A 19,327-nucleotide genomic window follows, 5' to 3' on the forward strand; every position below is an offset into this window, starting at 1 on the left:
TTTTTAGATTTAGTGGAACACAAATGCGCTTATATGTTTATCAATTGTCCGTACCTCGGAAACAAAAATACTAAACACTTTCAGTCCTCGAGCACGTATCCGTTTAAACTGCGTAACAAGTTCGTTTTCAATGTCCGGGTAACAGGCCTGTCTTCTGCTCCCCATCTTCTGAGAACCTTCGCACTCTGAACAATTATTTCCTCATTCTTCACTCAAGTTCAGTCCAAATTGATTGTTCGTCTGTTACTGGCTCTTATAAGAGTTGTAAAACGAGATAATCTCAATCCTTGTTTTCTTTTCTTTTTTCCACAGGTGTGTGATGGACGCTTCATTGGAGTGTCCATTTTGATCCTGATGAAAAAAAAAAAAAACCTCGTTTTATGACCCTTTTTCATAAAAGGGTCAGAAAACACCTTTTTATGACCCTTAATGAACAACGTTGTTTTGACCGTACCAGTATCAGACGTGAAAGGAGTTCAGACTTAAAGCTCATGTACCAATGCCATTAAAACACGAAATACTGTCGTGTTTGAGTCACTCGTATTTTCAGTTCTCAAAGCCTCAAGATGACGTTATTATGTGTGCTTATTGTTAACGGAGAAATCAAATAGGGAGGCCCCTGTGCGCTTATTATCCAGATTTGACTGTACTTGGTCCGTATTATTTTTCCTTTTTCCTCCACTTGCCAGAGTTGTTTGTGGCAGGTTTATTTTGTTTGTGAGCAAGGGCAAGAAGCCCTTACTCACAAGAACAGGGTTATAATTTGTCCACCGGTTAGAGTTGGTGTTGAAGATGTAGTAACAGGCTTCAGAGAACTCGCCGGGTTCGAAAACGTTCTTGCAGCATCTAAAATGAATCAACGTGTCCTGCTCGTCCTGTCCGAAGAGCGATACGTTGCTCAAGCAGTCAAAACCGGCATGTCTGTACCGCCGGACAATTTTTGTTCCTGCGAGTCCTTTGGACACACCAGCTGTAAAAATCATTTCATACACCCCACCTTTTTTTGGTTTTCAAAGCGAAGAGTTTACCTCTGCGTTAAATTGTTTTGGTGCAGTCATGTCACAGATCTCGATGATCCCATCAAGTTTACGTTCTGACGCTCCGATTTGCGATATAGTTTTTTCCGGCGTCATTGTTATAAAAGGTAATGCACAAACTCCAAATGCTGTCGTGACTTAAAAAAAAAAAAACAATAAAGATCACAACTACCAAATTTATATCGGAACTGAAGCTTAAAAAAATGCTTTATGTGTGGTGTGCATGTGCACTTAAAGAATGCTTGTTACCCTCAGCCTAATATTCCCGGTGGCACATTTCAACAGATGGAGATCAAGGTGAGCACCAGTGGCACATCGAGAGCAGTGGAATGTAGCGATAACTCAAACAAGTAGAGGTACATTCAAAGTACACCGCCTGAATGCCAAATAAATAAATAGCACATCCTCCAGCGCGTGACAGCCAGGATCCAGCGAGGCAAATGAAGCACTCGAGGCCAGACTAGCCGATCTCGATCACGCTTACTGTGGGATTCCAAATGATTTGTCCGATTTCCATATGCAGCGTCATTGCCTGGTCACTATACGTGAACTCAAATCCAATCGTGAAATCCAGGTTTGCAGACCAGATAAAGACTCTGGCGTGGTTATTCTGTAAGAGTGACTACATTGAGAAAATGGCTGTGATTTTGAGCGATGTGTCCAAGTTCCAACACCTTGGAAATACAACTGAACGTGACCACACATCTCGTTTGCAGAGTTGCAATCGTCTTTTCGCCATTTGTTTCTCCAAAGGATGAGACCTCTCCAAGGAGGTTTACGACAATTAGACCTGTCGGATCACAAAGGCTGAGGATGTTTGGTCTGCCAAAGACTCATAAAAAGATAGTGTTCCTCTATGGCCGATCCTTTCAATGACTGACTCTGCATGGCATGAACTCGCCAGGTGGTTATGTGAACTATTGCAGCCACCACTGGGCAGTGTCTCAAAACATGCAATTGTGGATTCCTTCACCTTCGCCGATGCCATACTGTCCGTTACACACCGAAACGAGAATTCCACAATGTGCCCATGTGATATAGCCAGTCTATTCACGAATGTCCCACTGACAGATGTGATTGAAATTTTCAAAATCTGAGATCGTTACTGTCTGCGCAGGGTATTTTTACATATATATGCCAAGTTTCCGGAAGTATCGATGAAAACTGTAGGCTGTGAAACAAAAAAAGTCCACAAGAACAACAACGTGAGTAAGACTTGGAGATCCTCCACGAGGATCTAAAAAGATTAATTATAAAATAAAATATGGCTGCTGAACCATGTGACTGAAGACGTCATCAACCCCCCCACCCCTCCCCCCAGCAGCAGCACCACCACCACATAATTTAGCCCAAGATGACCCTCAAAAATTTTCATCCTGATCGGATTAAGTGTTTGACGTATGCAATTATAACAAAGCCACCTATGACATCATCAAAAAATAAAATAAACCAATGTCACCCCCAGGGTGACCAGTATCTTGCCAAAATGTGAACATGAGTGACTTATTTATTCGATTAAAGTTACTCAAAAAATAAGGGTTTCGTCGACCTTGACCTTTATATTTTCGTACGGTTAATGCTATCTCTCCAGGACCATTGTACATGAAATAGAGATTTTGATGAGAACTGAGGAAATAAAATTTTCATGAAAAATCCGTTTTTTCGTCATGACGTCATAGCGTCAAACTTTTCACAGATCTTGAAAGCACTTATCAAGCGCTTTCATATGAGGTATTACTCGATATGGTATCTAAGATTTCAAAATTTCACCTTGGGGTCAAAAACTTTCGACCTCCAGCGCTAACCATGAAGGTCAAGGCCAATCGACACCAAAAATTAATCAGCTGAGCGCCAGACCATGAACTATATTCCAATGAAGTCTGAAGACGATCCGATCAAAATTACACAAAAAATAAGGGTTTCGTCGACTCCCCTGATTTGCGACAAAGTGACCTTGAAAATTTTATGCGCTGAAAGGGACCTATAGGACTGATATGCGAAGTTACAAAAATTTCCAATGATAACTGTGCTCTGCAGAATTTTTATACGTGATTACAGACAAACAAAAAAATAAAAATAATTAAAAAAAAACATACAAGCTGACTAACATATCTTGTGAAAACGAAATAAATATAAAAAACCCCACACTTGTTTCCCATGGGGAGTACTTCACATATGCAAAGTTTCCATTTTTTTTTTCCATGGAGCGGTCTCAGAAAAACAGAGATCCAAAGTTTTTCCTTCTTCCAATACGGCTGTCACACCATATGACTTATGTCACTTATCATTAAAACATTTGACATGGGTAGTCACACGTATGATGAAAGTTGTGTGTCAATCAGATGAACGGTTGCAGACAAAACAGAGAAATTTAGTACGGACGGGCATCTGTACCGACAACCCAAAAACATAATACATCTGGAAACTTAGTCAGCGGAGGAATAAAAAAAAATAAAAAATAAAAAAAGGTGCCAAACTGAACCCTTCAACTGCAGACCTATCAGCTTACTTACAATCATCAGCAAGGTCATTGCAGTTGATACGAAATCTTTCCTTCACTCCAACAACCTAATTTCAGATCACCAATTTGGTTTCAGACCAGGTCACATCAACTTGGACATGTTGCGTCTACTCACACAATGGATGGAGGACCTCAATGTCAGCCATGAGATCAGAGCAATCTCTCTGGACATATCATGATTTTGATACAGTCTGGCATCCTACCTTGCCATCCAAACTTTCTGCCTATGGAATCCAAGGCAAACTCCAGACACTGCTCACTGACTTCCTCTACCCTCATAGACAACGTGTGGCTCTCAAGGGAATCCTTTCATCGACCTGTCAAAGCTGAAGTACCCCAAGGCAGTGTTCTAGGCCCAATCAGATTCCTGGTCTTCAGAAATGATCTCTCTGATCCTCTTGAAAAATCCCCTTCATCAATTTGCTGATGAATCCACTCTCTGCCATGACATCCCTTATCTTTCAGACAGACAGGTAGGCTGCAGCCTCTCCCCCCACCCTCTTCAGACTTTGACAAATATCACAAGCTGGTCAATAACTTAGAATATGTCCTTCAATCCTGACAAATCTCAACCCCTCACAGGACCATCTGGCAACCACTCTCTCCCTCCAAGATTCAAGATTACTGGATCTCCCACAATGAAGGTCCATCATTTCACCAATGCAGACAGGTCGCTGGTTTCTGTCTTCTCCCACATTATTTCTGGTCTTGCACCCACTGCTCTTTTCATGCTTTGTCCCCCTCATCAGGTTTCTGCAGGGTACATGGTCCACCATGAACCCACTTCTGGTGAAACGACCATAATCCAGGATCAATGATCACCTCCAATCATCTGTTCCACTCTTTCCCCCCCCCACCTGCACAACCAACTTCACATCCTTGTCAATCTGATTCTTCCCTCCAGCTGTTCATCACCATCTGAGATTGTCCCCGATCCAAAACCATGATCCTTTCTCCACCCATTAACCTCCCAACACTCTCCTTCCTCCAAATTTCCCTCAGAGTTTACTTCTGTATCCATCCAGTCCACCTTACGGGTCCTCTCCTGGAACCCATCCCCACACACACACATCTTTTGTCCGCGTCCCTTTATCTTGACATTCAGCTCTGTTGTTTTGCCCCCACCCTCTCTCCTGTTCCTTTGTCCTGTTACGTTCAATGCACGAAAAAAGCTCCGTTCAGTGCACTGTACCAACTCTTCCACGAGCCTCGACATTGTGTACAAAAAAATAAAAATACCAAGCAGTCAAAATGGCTGGTTTAGGTTAATTTTCAATCTGTGATGCAAATGCTGTCCCCCCCCAGCCCCCTCCCACACACAGCTGTAACACCTCTCCTTTTATGACTCAGTGCTTATAAAAAAAGCCAACAGGATAATTTAAACTAAGTGCGAAAATAAAGTGACCTTGGAATGTTAAAATTAAATCGAGCAATTCATGATAAACTTTTCATGTTATTTTTGGAATTCTTCACTTCACTGAAAAATAGGGCTGCAATGATGGCCTAGACGATCACACTCGCCTCTAAGTTTGACGTGTGTGTGTGTGTGTGTGTGTGTGTGTGTGTGTGTGTGTGTGTGTGTGTGTGTGTGTGTGTGTGTGTGTGTGTGTGTGTGTGTGTGTGTGTGTGTGTGTGTGTGTGTGTGTGTGTGTGTGTGTGTGTGTGTGTGTGTGTGTGTGTGTGCCGTCCCTCGGATGGACGTTAAATGGGAACCCCATCTCCCAACATTAGTCGTTGTTCGTGAAGGACACCATGGAGTCATTAACGTCCTGTTAGTGAGCTGTCGCCGGCACTCTGAACAAACTTCAAATTCATGCCATAACCAGCAGAGGGCACTGAATCAGCAGCACAGCCGTGAAATCGGCCAATGATTCGACCTCGCAGCCTGGGTTGCAGACGAAAGAAGAGAAGAACTGAGAAATACCATCGTGGATACAAACAAGATGTTGAAACACATTACTCCAACACAGACTGGCATCGTGTGTTTAGCACACCATCACGTTCCTTGCTTCATACTACACTCTCTGTCCTTTGTAAATGTATGCACAATGCTTGTTCAGAAACAAAGAAATTATATTTGGCAAATTTTGAAACACCAGAGCACAAGGCAGCTGTGGGTTTGAGATGCAAGGTGGTGTTGTTGAGCCTTGTTGAACATGTAATGGGTAAATGATACGAGTGTTGGTAAGAAAGCACCGGTTAAAACATTGCTCATGCTTGCCTAATCGCTGATAACCAGATCATTTACACCGTGCTCGATTGCATGTCATGCCATAATCATCCAAAGTCAATGTGTGTGCTTAACCTGATGATGTCAATAGCGACAGATTAGCTTCAGTTTGTACAAAGGGTACAAATGTACAGCTCCGATTGGTACACGTGTGCCGGCGAACCTTCCGGGCATTCGGCGATGAGCAACAGGCGTCGTGCAGACAATATCATAGAGGAAACAATGATAAGGAAGTACAACGTCCAATATTAGATAACGAAACAAGTGGAGGTTTGGATTATTTAAATACAGTATGTGCAAACATTCACTCCATCCCAAGCATCACAGGAACACTTGAGCTTGTACACAAGACAAAAGGAAAAATAAGCCTTCATTCCACTCCAATACAGGTGCACTATGTGGTACAGGAAGGTGCGAGCACGTGAGCTTTGTCCGCAATGGTGATGCCATCTTGTGAAGGAAGGTTGGTCCGCAAATACAGTGTGGCATCCCGACATCCCGACATCCCGATTTGGCATCCCGACAAAAAATAAACAAACAAATAAATAAATAAATAAAAACCCCAGAAAAAAAAAACAAATGCGACCGACCATCCAGAGCTTTACTGTTCTCAATCAGTGCAAGAACAAAGTAACACTTGAGTGACGTGTTATCCGCCCTTTGGTACTGCCATGGAAGAATAGACATTAAATTTGTGCGTGCGGTGATCCACACTCAAAATATAATAGAGTTCAAAGAGAAAGTGTTTCACATTTCCTGAACCCAGTAACACAAAAGCCTCAAATCAAAAGGTAAGGTAATCGAGACTGCCAAAGGGTACTCAGCCAATCACATGGCTGCCAAATCCTCAACGAGCACAGCACAAGCATTCGTATCCATAAAGAGCTCAGATTGAAGGAGACAATCGTAGGTGTGCCCCACAAAGGAAAAATAAATAAATAAATAAATAAAGGACGCAATCCTCTTCCATGTGCAAATGGACAAGGTGCATTTCTCTAACTGTACGTACAACAGTGCCTATAGTCTATTTCTATAGCCAACAGTCTACACCACCTTCAAAATTTTCACCTTTTGTTACCTTATAACCTGGAATTAAATTACATTAAATCAGACTTTTTCCACATCATAACCCACAACTTCCAAGTGAAAAACAAATTGCACAAATTTCAGAAAATTTATTAAAAATACAAAACTAGAATATCTTGGTCGGATAAGTGTCCATCAAACACCTTTGACAGCAATTACAGCTGTGAGTCTGTTGGGATAGGTCTCTACCGACTGTACACATCGATTGGGAAATATTTGTCCATTCTTCTTGTACAAAACTGTTCAATCTCAGTGAAGTTGTGGGGAGTGTTAATGGACAGCAATCTTCAAATCACACCATAGATTTTTCTATTGTGCTGTATATATATATATATATATATATATATATATATATATATATATATATATATATATATATATATATATATATATATATATATATATATATATATAAATAAAATGTCAGGGCTCCGACTGGGCCACTCAAGGACATTTATATTTTTGTTCATGAGTCACTCCAATGTAGCTTTGGCTGTGTGTTTCGGATCGTCATGCTAAAAGGTGAACTTCCCACCCAATTTCAGCTTTCTTGCAGAGGGCAGCAGGTTTTCCTCTTGGATTTTTCGATATTTTACTTTTTTTTCGGTTTTCCCTTCCACCCCAGCAAGTACCCCAGTCCCTGTTAATGAGAAACATCCCCATAACATGTGGCCACCACCATGCTTCACAGTAGGGGTGGTGTTCTTTGGGTGATGTGCTGAGTTGGATTTGTGCCAAACGTAACATTTTGCATTGAAGCCATAAAGTTCCATCTTGGTTTCGTCAGAACACAAAACTTTTTGCCACATGACTTCAGAATCTCCAGAGTTGTTTTTTGGAGACCTCAAATGGGACGATGAAGGTGGGCTTTTTTGAATGATGGCTTCCTTCTTGCCACCCTACCGAACAGGTCAGACTTGTGGAGTGCTTGGGATGTTGTTGTCACATGCACACAGTGACCAGTCTTTGCCATTGGCCTCTCGGTGGTCTCTCTGGACAGCATCCTCCTTGCTTGGCCATCCAGTTTGGAGGGACCGCCTGATGGAGGCAGGGTCTTGGTGGTACCATATGCCTTCCACTTAATGATTATCTTGACTGTGCTCCAAGGGATATTCAAGGCCTCTGAAATATTTTTTACTCATCCCCTGATCTGTAACTTTCCACAACTTCACCCTGGAGGTCTTTTGAAAGCTCCTTGGTGCTCATGGTTGAGTCTTTGCTGTGAAACTTATAGGAACAGCCGATTTTATTCTGAAATAATCAGATTCACTACAATTTAACACAGGTGGAAGCCAATTAACTTGGTATGTGATTTTGAAGATGATTGGTTACACCTGAGCTAATTTACAATTGCCATTATAAATGGGGAGGGGGGGGGGACACTTATCCAACCATCTATTTGTATTTTTAATTAATTTTCTGAAATTTGCTTTTCACTTGGAAGTTGTTTGTTACAATGTGTAAAAAGTTTGATTTAATGCAATTTAATTCCAGGCTACAAAAGGTTAAAATTTTGAAAAGGGGGTGTAGATTTTTTATACGCACTGTACATGAAAAGGATGGCACAGAGTAACAAGGACGGTTCAATATAATCGGAGAACAAAACAAACAAAAATAATAATAATAATAATAATAATAATAATAATAATCAGAACATTCCGCTCACAGGCGTCCACGTTTGTCCTGGTGATGTTTAAATTTACCGAGTACTTCCTATTAGGTATGTAACGTCCGATGGAAGTGATCCATCGACCTCACCTTTGAGTTTTTCAGAACGATCGTTATACGTATCAACTCTCCATGGGAGAAATGTTATTGAAAATACACAAACGTCCAGTTTAACAACTTTGCAAATCCAACACTGATTTTGGTCATGAATGTAGAACAGTTTCCTTGACTCAAAAGAACTGAGCAGTAAAGGAAATTGGACAATTATGGAGCAATAAAATTCTTCACTAGAAGGGCACTCTGAAGAGTGTATACCTCCACCACGTAATGCCTGATCGATGAGAACATATCGAGCCCAATACATTTTTGAGATCGTGCTATATATTGTTTTTTGGCCCCATCTCTCAATGGTGAAGAATCACTTTTTTAAAAATCCTAGTAGTCAGATCCGGATGCGGATCTTCACCAATATCTAATCAGTTTGCCCTTGTCACACACCCAACCTGTCCACAAAATTTCATCCGGATCTGTCCACAACTTGTTTGAGATATCCTGTACACAAACAAGCAGACAGACAGGAAGGGGTGAAAACATAATCTCCTTCACCTTTAGTGGTGGAGGTAAGAGTGAGAATGGCTTTGCCAGGCATGTTCCCTACCGATCTCAATGAATGTTCATAATGGCACGTTCGGTGCCAAAAAATAATTAAAAATAAAACTAAATGAATATCCCGTGTACAAAGATGCAGCATAAACATGCGTGCAGCTTATTTGCACATGTAATACATCGAGCTTGTATACCAGGGATCATTCCAATTGCACTGGACCAACACCCAGGTCTGCCAATCTGTGCTGCTTCATGCAGGATTTTGTTGGGGTGGAGTCAGAATGCAGACAATGGGTGTAAAAGCAGTGATCTATGTGGAATATGTGATATTTTCTAAATCTAAAAATAAAAAAAATGGCATAACTGTGAAAAATTGTCAAAATGCCCTGAAACTCAAACTTGTTCTGTAACATATCATAAAGCCACGTACCAAGTTTCAGTTGAACATGTTAAAGTGTATGGAGGAGTGGTGTCTGAAAAACCACACGTGGGGGACAGACACATGGAGAGCAAACCTATCGTCCTCTCCGGTGAACCCAGTCAGCGACTAATTATAACCAACAAGTTCTTCAGAGGCAACAATGTGCTCTTGCCTACCTTTACCCTTTTATCAATAAGATTCAAAACACAGGACTCCAGTCAGCTCAGAGTAAAAACACCAGAACGGCAATGATGTGAAAAACAATAAAACAATAAAACAAAACCAGGGAAATAAGGATTTACAATCGTTCAAAAATGCATTACCAATGAAGTCAAGGGCAGACTGATGATTTGCAACGATGACACAGGGCTCAGGGTTCAGCAAGTACTCCCGACCTTCAACCTTGACTTCAACACCATACAGCCACTGGAGATGGCTAACCACGGAGCGTACAAATCTGCAAACAGGGAAATCGTTTCGCCTTTATCCACATTTAATACATTTCTCTTCTTTTCACGGCCCGACTCAAACTCTCCAACATGACCGAATCACAGCGGCTCGCTCTCCAGGACTTCCCACCTCAGGTTTTCCAGCGTCGGTCCCCTCAATGCGCAGATAGGAAGCATGGCCACGGACAGAATTGACACCCACACGTAGTACGACAAAGCCTGTAGCACAATACAATAAAACTCGTGACGGGTCTTCGTCGGACCACCCTGCACCGCACCGGCTTTCCCGAACCCACAACCCAGATGTACCACTGAGATTGCTGTGCACACAATCTTGTCAGTACTTTGAAAAAAAAAAAACAAAGGATTAACAACCAAAACAAACGACAAGAGAACACTGAATTCAGAATTATACTTTTATGTCATATTATTATCTATATATTTATACTGAAGGACCAATTTCGTGCTCCTCCTAGCGGTCGCGTCACGTTTTTCTTGGTACTGTGATCTGGACTGAAAGAAACTTCGTACCTGTAAGAGTGCATCGCACATCGTGGCAATAGTCAACTTTCAACTCTGAAGCAGAATAAACACTTTTCGTTGAGATGGGGGCGAGGAGTGAAGAGGCGGGGGCGGGGGATGAAGAGACGGGGGGGCAAAGTAAGCAAATTGAAAGCGGGAGACGGGGGGGGGAAGGGGCTAGGGTGAATTAGGCGGGGTTGAGTGTGAGGGGGGTGGACAGGGGCGGGGGCCCGGGGGAAAGGAATCAAGAAGCGGGGGCGGGGAGTGAAGAGGCGGGGGCGGGGCCGGGTGTAAGCAAATTGAAGGCGGGGTTGGGAGGCGGGGGGGAATGGGGCAGGGGCGGGTGATGAGTAGGCGGGGGCAAGCACACCCTGTCCAGTCCATGTCCCTCGAGTGTGGGTGAGCTGGTGAGGGTGGTTGAATGAACGGAATCCATCTGTGACGGTGTTTCGGCTAGTTATTATTATTATTAAGGATAGCAAAGGTCCACATTGAGCTTGCAGGCCTTTATGGAAGGCTAAGATCTCTCAACTCAGGAGATGGACATCAAGAGTGATCGCTTGACCAATGAACCACAAATCTATTGGTTTTGTCACTCTTAACATAGGTTATAGTGGATCCTCAAGAAGACACCAACGAGAGAAGGATCACGATGGAGTATATAATCGGTGGTAAATGATGAGCTCATATTCAACATCATATAAAAAGACCTCAAAAAACAGGTCAACACAACGTATGGTGATGTGTATACACTGTCATGGAACTGGAAGTCAGGGTACACCACAAGAGGCACTTCGCGGACTCAAACCAACCTGCGGCCCCGTGAGCCCCTGTACCGCAGATAAGCCCACGGGCCGTCAGGTTGTCAAGCAACTACCGACGCCGATTCATAACACCAAACCTGGCAGGATCCTCACTCTGAAATGAATCACCTTTTCCGGTGGTTTGGCGATGTCACTCGAGATGCGTACCCTCAGTATGCACCTGCATTACGTACGGCTGAGCGGAACTGTGAATACACATTGACTAGCTGCGGAGCCAATCAATGAGGCAGAATATAATAAGCTTCTATCTAATCTCACATGCTAAATTGAGCCAATGGAAGAAAGAAAGGACAAAGCATGCAGGTTGGAAACGCTGAACAGATCAACAAGCACGTCAATAAAAAAAAATAGTATTTCAATCAGCGATGGCATGATAGTATGCAGATATCCCTTCAAATTAGTGGATTTGGCTATTTCAGCCACACCCATTGCTGACAGGTGCATAAAAATCAAGCACACAGCCAAGAAATCTCCATAGAAAAACATTGGCAGTCGAATGGGCTGTACTGAAGAGCTCAGTGACTTTCAATGTGGCACCGTCATAGGATGCCACCTTTCCAACAAGTCAGTTCATCAAATCTCTGCCCTGCTAGAGCTGCCCCTATCAACTGTAAATGCTGTCATTGTGAAGTGGAAACGTCTCGGAGCAACAACAGCTCAGCCGCGAAGTGGGAGGCCACACGGCTCACAGAACGGGATCGCAGAGTGCTGAAGTGCGTAGCGTGGGAAAATAGTCTGTCATCAGTTGCAACACACAACTGAGGTCCAAACTGTATCTCGAAGCAACTTCAGCACAAACACTGTTCGTCGAGAGCTTCATGAAATGTGTTTCCATGGCTGAGCAGGTGCACACAAGCCGAAGATCACCATGCGCAATGCCAAGTGTCAGCTGGAGTGATGTAAAGCTCATCACCATGGGACTCTGGAGTAGTGGAAACACGTTCTCTGGAGTGATGAATCACGCTTCACCATCTGGCAGTTGGACGGACGAATCCAGGTTTGGCGGATGCCAGGAGAACGCGACTGACCGAATGCATAGTGCTAGCTGTAAAGTTTGGTGGAGGAGGAATAATGGTCTGGGGATGTTTTCATGGATTGAGCGAGGCCCCTCAGGGGCCGAGTGAAGGGAAATCTCAACGCAACAGTATCCAACAACATTCGAGACGATTCTGTGCTTCCAACTTTGTGGCAACAGTTTGGGGAAGGCCCTTTCCTGTTTAAGCATGACAATGCCCCCATGCACAAAGCGAGGTCCATACAGAAATGGTTTATCGAGATCGGTGTGAAAGAACTTGAATAGCCTGCACAGAGCCCTGACCTCAACCCCATCGAACACCTTTGGGATGAATTGGAACGCCAACTGAGAGCAAGACATAATCACGCAACATCAGTGCCCGACTTCACTAATGCTCTTGTGGCTGCATGGAAGCAAATCCCCTGCTGCAATGTTCCAACATCGAGTGGAAAGCCTTCCCAGAAGAGCGGAGACCAATATCCGCAAAGAGAGGACCAACTCCATATTTTTGGAATGAGATGTTGGATGAGCAGGTGTCCACATACTTTTGGCCACGTCGTGTACGGTTACAATGGTAATCATTAGCATGGTTTTACGATGCCTCGAGTGAAATCACAACAGAAAGACACGAGAAGAGAGATTTATCTTAGCCTTAGCGCTTACGGAGCCCACTTGTACGGTCTTATCTAATGCGCCTTCAAATAAACTGGGAAGGTATACGTGAGTACGAGAAGATTAGAGGAAGAGCAGAGTGTTGCATTGAGCCATATTTCCAGGCACAGACAATGCATGCCTACAATGGCCCCAAAGTGAAGGAGGGTAAAGGCTGGGGGTGAAGAGGGATGGGGGAGTGTCGATGCGGTGTGGGAATGCAACGGCAAGTGGTGGGAACCGCCAGGTTCAACAGTTCTCATGCGGCTGTCTGCCTTTGAGTTCTTGCTTAGCCCACCCGTTGGGCAATGACTCGTGCTGGTTGGGGAGGAGGGGGGAGGAGAAGGCGTGCTGGTTGGGGAGGAGGGGGGAGGAGAAGGGGTGTTGAAGTGGTGGGGGGTTAAGGGGGTGTTGAAGTGGTGGGGGGTTAAGGGGGTGTTGAAGTGGTGGGGAGGGGACGGGCGTTGAAGTGGTGGGGGGACGGGGCGTTGAAGTGGTGGGGGGGGACGGGGCGTTGAAGTGGTGGGGGGGGGGACGGGGCGTTGAAGTGGTGGGGGGGGGACGGGGCGTTGAAGTGGTGGGGGGGACGGGGCGTTGAAGTGGTGGGGGGACGGGGCGTTGAAGTGGTGGGGGGGACGGGGCGTTGAAGTGGTGGGGGGACGGGCGTTGAAGTGGTGGGGGGGGACGGGGCGTTGAAGTGGTGGGGGGGACGGGGCGTTGAAGTGGTGGGGGGACGGGGCGTTGAAGTGGTGGGGGGGACGGGCGTTGAAGTGGTGGGGGGACGGGGCGTTGAAGTGGTGGGGGGGACGGGGCGTTGAAGTGGTGGGGGGACGGGCGTTGAAGTGGTGGGGGGACGGGGCGTTGAAGTGGTGGGGGGACGGGGCGTTGAAGTGGTGGGGGGACGGGGCGTTGAAGTGGTGGGGGGACGGGGCGTTGAAGTGGTGGGGGGACGGGCGTTGAAGTGGTGGGGGGACGGGGCGTTGAAGTGGTGGGGGGACGGGGCGTTGAAGTGGTGGGGGGGGGGGACGGGCGTTGAAGTGGTGGGGGGGACGGGGCGTTGAAGTGGTGGGGGGACGGGGCGTTGAAGTGGTGGGGGGGACGGGGCGTTGAAGTGGTGGGGGGACGGGGCGTTGAAGTGGTGGGGGGACGGGGCGTTGAAGTGGTGGGGGGACGGGGCGTTGAAGTGGTGGGGGGACGGGGCGTTGAAGTGGTGGGGGGACGGGGCGTTGAAGTGGTGGGGGGACGGGGCGTTGAAGTGGTGGGGGGGACGGGGCGTTGAAGTGGTGGGGGGGACGGGGCGTTGAAGTGGTGGGGGGACGGGGCGTTGAAGTGGTGGGGGGACGGGGCGTTGAAGTGGTGGGGGGACGGGGCGTTGAAGTGGGGAGGGAGAAGGTTGAAGCTTTGGATTTTTGGGGGGGCGGGGGCGGGAAGGGGTTGAGTTTTGCGAATCGTGTGTGTGTGTGTGTGTGTGTGTGTGTGTGTGTGTGTGTGTGTGTGTGTGTGTGTGTGTGTGTGTGTGTGTGTGTGTGTGTGTGTTCATGCACCCTACTAGTGATGTGGTAGTTTATATTAAACACCCTGCTGGTTACGATGTGAGTAACAAAACCGAAGGTATTGACAAGTGTAAGATTAAACGATCAAGTAAAACAAGTCGAGAAATCATGTCCTTACCTTGGCAAAGAAGCGAAAGGTCGGATGTCGCTGGAGGAAGAGGAAAAGGATGAGAAGAGTGAGCAAGAGGACGAAGAGAGTGAACTGGAGTAATGAGGGCTGTGAGGATGCTGGAGCTGACGAACCTGAGGAAGAATGCCCGTCCTCGTCCATGTTTGTGTCCATGTCCTCAAGTTGATGCTTTTAAATGATTCCGGAGAGGAAGAAAAAAAAAAAAAAACGAGAAAAAGAAAACAGAAAGGAAAACGAAGGCAATGACACAAACGAGGCAGAGGGCGGAGTTAAATATAATGCATAATGAAGAAGAACCGGCTCATGTGTAATGAAGGAACAGCTCGAGCATTGTCACCTCAGGATCGCGATCGGTCGGTGTAAGCACGGAGCCGCGATAGGGCGGTGTAAGCACGGAGCCGCGATAGGGCGGTGTAAGCACGGAGCCGCGATAGGGCGGTGTAAGCACGGAGCCGCGATAGGGCGGTGTAAGCTCGGAGTCGCGATAGGGCGGTGTAAGCTCGGAGTCGCGATAGGGCGGTGTAAGCACGGAGCCGCGATAGGGCGGTGTAAGCTCGGAGTCACGATAGGGCGGTGTAAGCACGGAGCCGCGATAGGGCGGTGTAAGCTCGGAGTTGCGATAGGGCGGTGTAAGCTCGGAGTTGCGATAGGGCGGTGTAAGCTCGGAGTCGCGATAGGGCGGTGTAAGCTCGGAGTCGCGATAGGGCGGTGTAAGCTCGGAGTCGCGATAGGGCGGTGTAAGCTCGGAGTCGCGATAGGGCGGTGTAAGCTCGGAGTTGCGATAGGGCGGTGTAAGCTCGGAGTTGCGATAGGGCGGTGTAAGCTCGGGGTTGCGATAGGGCGGTGTAAGCACGGCTCTCAATCGTGCTGATGCTGTGGTGGAAATAACAGTTAATAATGAGAGAGCTTGATATGCTATTAAATAGAAGTAAAAAGTATGGATTAGTAAGTAAAGGATAATTGATGGTGTGTGTGGGTTTCTCACGCCAAAGATTAATATATACTGATCGACAAAGACATCGACGTGAAGCTCCAACAAATGACCCAATAATTATTTTGTTCTCTCGGTTGTTCAGCGTTGTCTGAATAGCATGCGCTGTTTCCATTAATCAGATTGAGTAAGCAATGTCTGCACATACATAATCACCGAAAGGGGTCCAGAGACTGAAACAGACCCAGAGAGACCGCATTTCTGGGCTTGGAGAGACGGAAACGGACCTGGAGCGACCGCGACGGACTCAGAGAGACTGAAAGGGACCCAGAGACCAAAAATGGCCCAGAGACACTGAAACGGGCCCAAAGAGACCAAAATAGGCCCAGAGAGACCAAATATGATCGAGAGACCGAAAATTCCACAAAGCTCAACAAGTGTGTCTATCCTCAGGAGAGCCAGAAAACAACATCTTTCTAATCTCAAGTCTAAACTCTCAAACCTGTCTCCCTCCTCCAAATCCTGGTGGTGTCTGGTTAAGTCTGTTTCTTGTGTATGTTCCCTCTCCATCCCCTTCCTTACCTAAAAAGGCTGCACAGCTGACACCGCACATGAAAACGTTGAATACCTAAACTCCGTGTTTGCTTCTCAATCTTGTGTCCCAACCCCATTGCTTTCTGTACCCACCTTACCCAGTCACACCCAGCTGTCCCTGGACTCTGTGTCCTTTTCTCCTGACAAGGTGGAGAGTTTGCTGACAAACCTCAACTCACATTCTGTAACAGGTCGAGACAGCATGAGCCCACGTGTCCTAAAAACCTGCTCTTCTGCTCTTGCTCAACCTCTCTCTGTTCTATTCACCCTCTCATTTGCTCAAGGTCATCTGCCATCTGCTTGGCAATCAGCAAACATTACCATTCTGTATCACAAAGGTACAAAAACAGATCCCTGCAACTACATACCCATCAACCTTTTCCCAATCATCAGCAACGTTATGGAAACTATCATCACTTTCGGCATTAAATCATTCCTCTTCTCCAATGGCCTGATTTCTGATCATCAACTTGGATTCAAATGAGGTCATTCAACCCTGGAAATGCTGCTTCTGCTCTCCCAACAATGGATGGAGGTACTCAATGCCAGACATAAAATCAGAACCATCTCCCTAAACATATCATGTGCTTTCGATACGGTCTGGCACCCTGCCCTGCTCACCAAACTCTCTTCCTATGGTATCCACGGACATCTCCACTCATGGCTCGCAGACTTCCCCTCCTGTCACAGCCAACGTGTGGCCCTTAATGGAGTTCTCTCATCCCCTTTTTCTGTCCAGGCTGGAGTTCCTCAAGGTAGCGTTCTGGGTCCTGTTCTTTTTCTGGTTTTCATCAACGATCTCTCTGACCCTCTGGAAAATCCTCTTTATCTCTTTGCTGATGACTACCCTCTGCCGTACCATCTGTCATCCCTCAGACCGGCAAGCAGCAGCTTCTTCGCTCACTGCAGATCTGGGTAAAATCACAAGCTGGTCCAACACATGGAACATGTCTTTGAACCCTGACAAATCTCACACTCTCACTGTGTCTCTCCAAAAGGACTGCCTGTAAAACCCCCCATTTACTTTTTCAACAATCCTCTTGAAGTCCTTTCATGCAAGTTTGTGGGTCTCACTATCTGCCATAATATTTCCTGGGAAAGCCACATTTCAAACCTGGCCTCCAAAGCCAGTCGCCAACTGGGCATCCTCCGTCGTGCAAAGTCCTTCCTCCGCCTACCTGAGCTCCTGACCACTTACAAAGCTTTCGTCCACAGCCTGATGGAGTACTGCTCTCCCCTTTGGGCTGGTACACCCACCTCTCACCTTTCTCGGCTTCACACTGTAGAAACCAAGGCATTTAAGATCATTGGCATCTCGCGCGATGAGGCTGCGTCTTTGGGTCTTTCACTCTCTCCACAAGCAGGTCGGTGGTCTTTCTGTTTTCTCCCATATCCTCTCCGGCCTCGCCCCCTGCTCTGTCTGAGATATGTCCCCCACCCCATATTTCCACAGGGCGCTCAAGGTCCGCCAGCAACCCCCTTCTGGTAAAACGACCAAAATAAAAAATCACTGCTCACCTTCACTCTTTCATTCCTCCTTTTTTTTTCTGCCTTTGTAACAAACTCCCACACTCTCTTCAATCCCACTCTTCCCTCCAGTTCTTCGAAACAACTGTACACCACCATCTCTTGTCTTCTCCCATCCAAAACCACAATCTTTTCTGCCCCAGCTAATCCACTCCAAACCCGCCTCTTTCAAACCTCCTGTTTTCCTTCCTGAAAGTCCCTGTAGTGTCCATCTTGTTTGCCCCGTGTACCCCACCCCATCCCTCTCCCTTCCACAGATCTCCTCAAGTCTCTGTTCCCCCACTGTTTTTTCCTTCCATCTCCTGCCCCTGTTATCTGCTGCTCCCCTTGTACGTTCTGTGTGTTAGCTCTCAATGGAGCCTCGACGGTGTATCCCCCCCCCAAAAAAAAGACCCAGAGAGACTGAAAAGGATCCAGAGAGCCCGAAAAGGACCCAGAGTGATCAACTGCGAGCTGTGTCGAATGTTTTTGTAAAGTCAACAAACACCACATACCGATCCATGTCCTGTTCTTGGCTCTTTTCTTGCAACTGCCTGAGAGAGAATCCCACGACTATTTCTAACTCCACATTGACTGTCCAGAGGATACGGACATGAAGAAATGCAGATTGTCATGGTGCTGGAGGTCCAAGTTAACCCCCCAACCCAAATTGTGGTGACTGGCTGGTTAAATTGTTTAACACACGAACATATCCCCTCAGATCATTGTTAAACACACCAACATATCCCCTTAGATCATTGTTAAACACACCAACATATCCCCTCAGATCATTGTTAAACACACGAACATATCCCCTCAGATCATTGTTAAACACACGAACATATCCCCTCAGATCATTGTTAAACACACGAACATATCCCCTTAGTTCATTGTTAAACACACGAACATATCCCCTCATTTCATTGTTAAACACACGAACATATCCCCTCATATCATTGTTAAACACACAAACATATCCCCTCATATCATTGTTAAACACACAAACATATCCCCTCATATCATTGTTAAACACACGAACATATCCCCTCATATCATTGTTAAACACACGAACATATCCCCTCAGATCATTGTTAAACACACGAACATATCCCCTTAGTTCATTGTTAAACACACGAACATATCCCCTCATTTCATTGTTAAACACACAAACATATCCCCTCATTTCATTGTTAAACACACGAACATATCCCCTCAGATCATTGTTACACACACGAACATATCCCCTCAGATCATTGTTAAACACACGAACATATCCCCTCATATCATTGTTAAACACACGAACATATCCCCTCATTTCATTGTTAAACACACGAACATATCCCCTTCGATCATTGTTAAACACACGAACATATCCCCTCAGATCATTGTTAAACACACGAACATATCCCCTCAGATCATTGTTAAACACACGAACATATCCCCTCAGATCATTGTTAAACACACGAACATATCCCCTCAGATCATTGTTAAACACATGAACATATCCCCTCAGATCATTGTTAAACACACGAACATATCCCCTCAGATCATTGTTAAACACACGAACATATCCCCTCAGATCA

The 19,327-nt window shown here is 45.8% G+C and overlaps 1 protein-coding gene across 1 annotated transcript in view; it reads right to left on the bottom strand.

Moving 5' to 3' along the window:
• Positions 1–15,077, bottom strand: part of LOC147010310 (1-acyl-sn-glycerol-3-phosphate acyltransferase alpha-like) — a 29,881-nt gene extending 14,804 nt beyond the window's left edge. Inside the window, exons 1-3 of the mRNA XM_085859201.1 lie at positions 14,702–15,077; positions 10,149–10,237; positions 9,893–10,026 (exon numbers count right to left, since the gene is read on the bottom strand). Of these exons, the coding sequence (XP_085715327.1) occupies positions 9,893–10,026; positions 10,149–10,237; positions 14,702–14,866 (388 nt within the window). The 5' untranslated portion in view covers positions 14,867–15,077. The remainder of the gene's footprint in view (positions 1–9,892; positions 10,027–10,148; positions 10,238–14,701) is intronic.
• Positions 15,078–19,327: the final 4,250 nt, after the last annotated feature.

Source organism: Eptatretus burgeri, chromosome 16 (assembly GCF_056783735.1).
Source record: "Eptatretus burgeri isolate ZD-2024b chromosome 16, Ebu_testis_v1, whole genome shotgun sequence".
Lineage (NCBI taxonomy): Eukaryota > Metazoa > Chordata > Myxini > Myxiniformes > Myxinidae > Eptatretus > Eptatretus burgeri.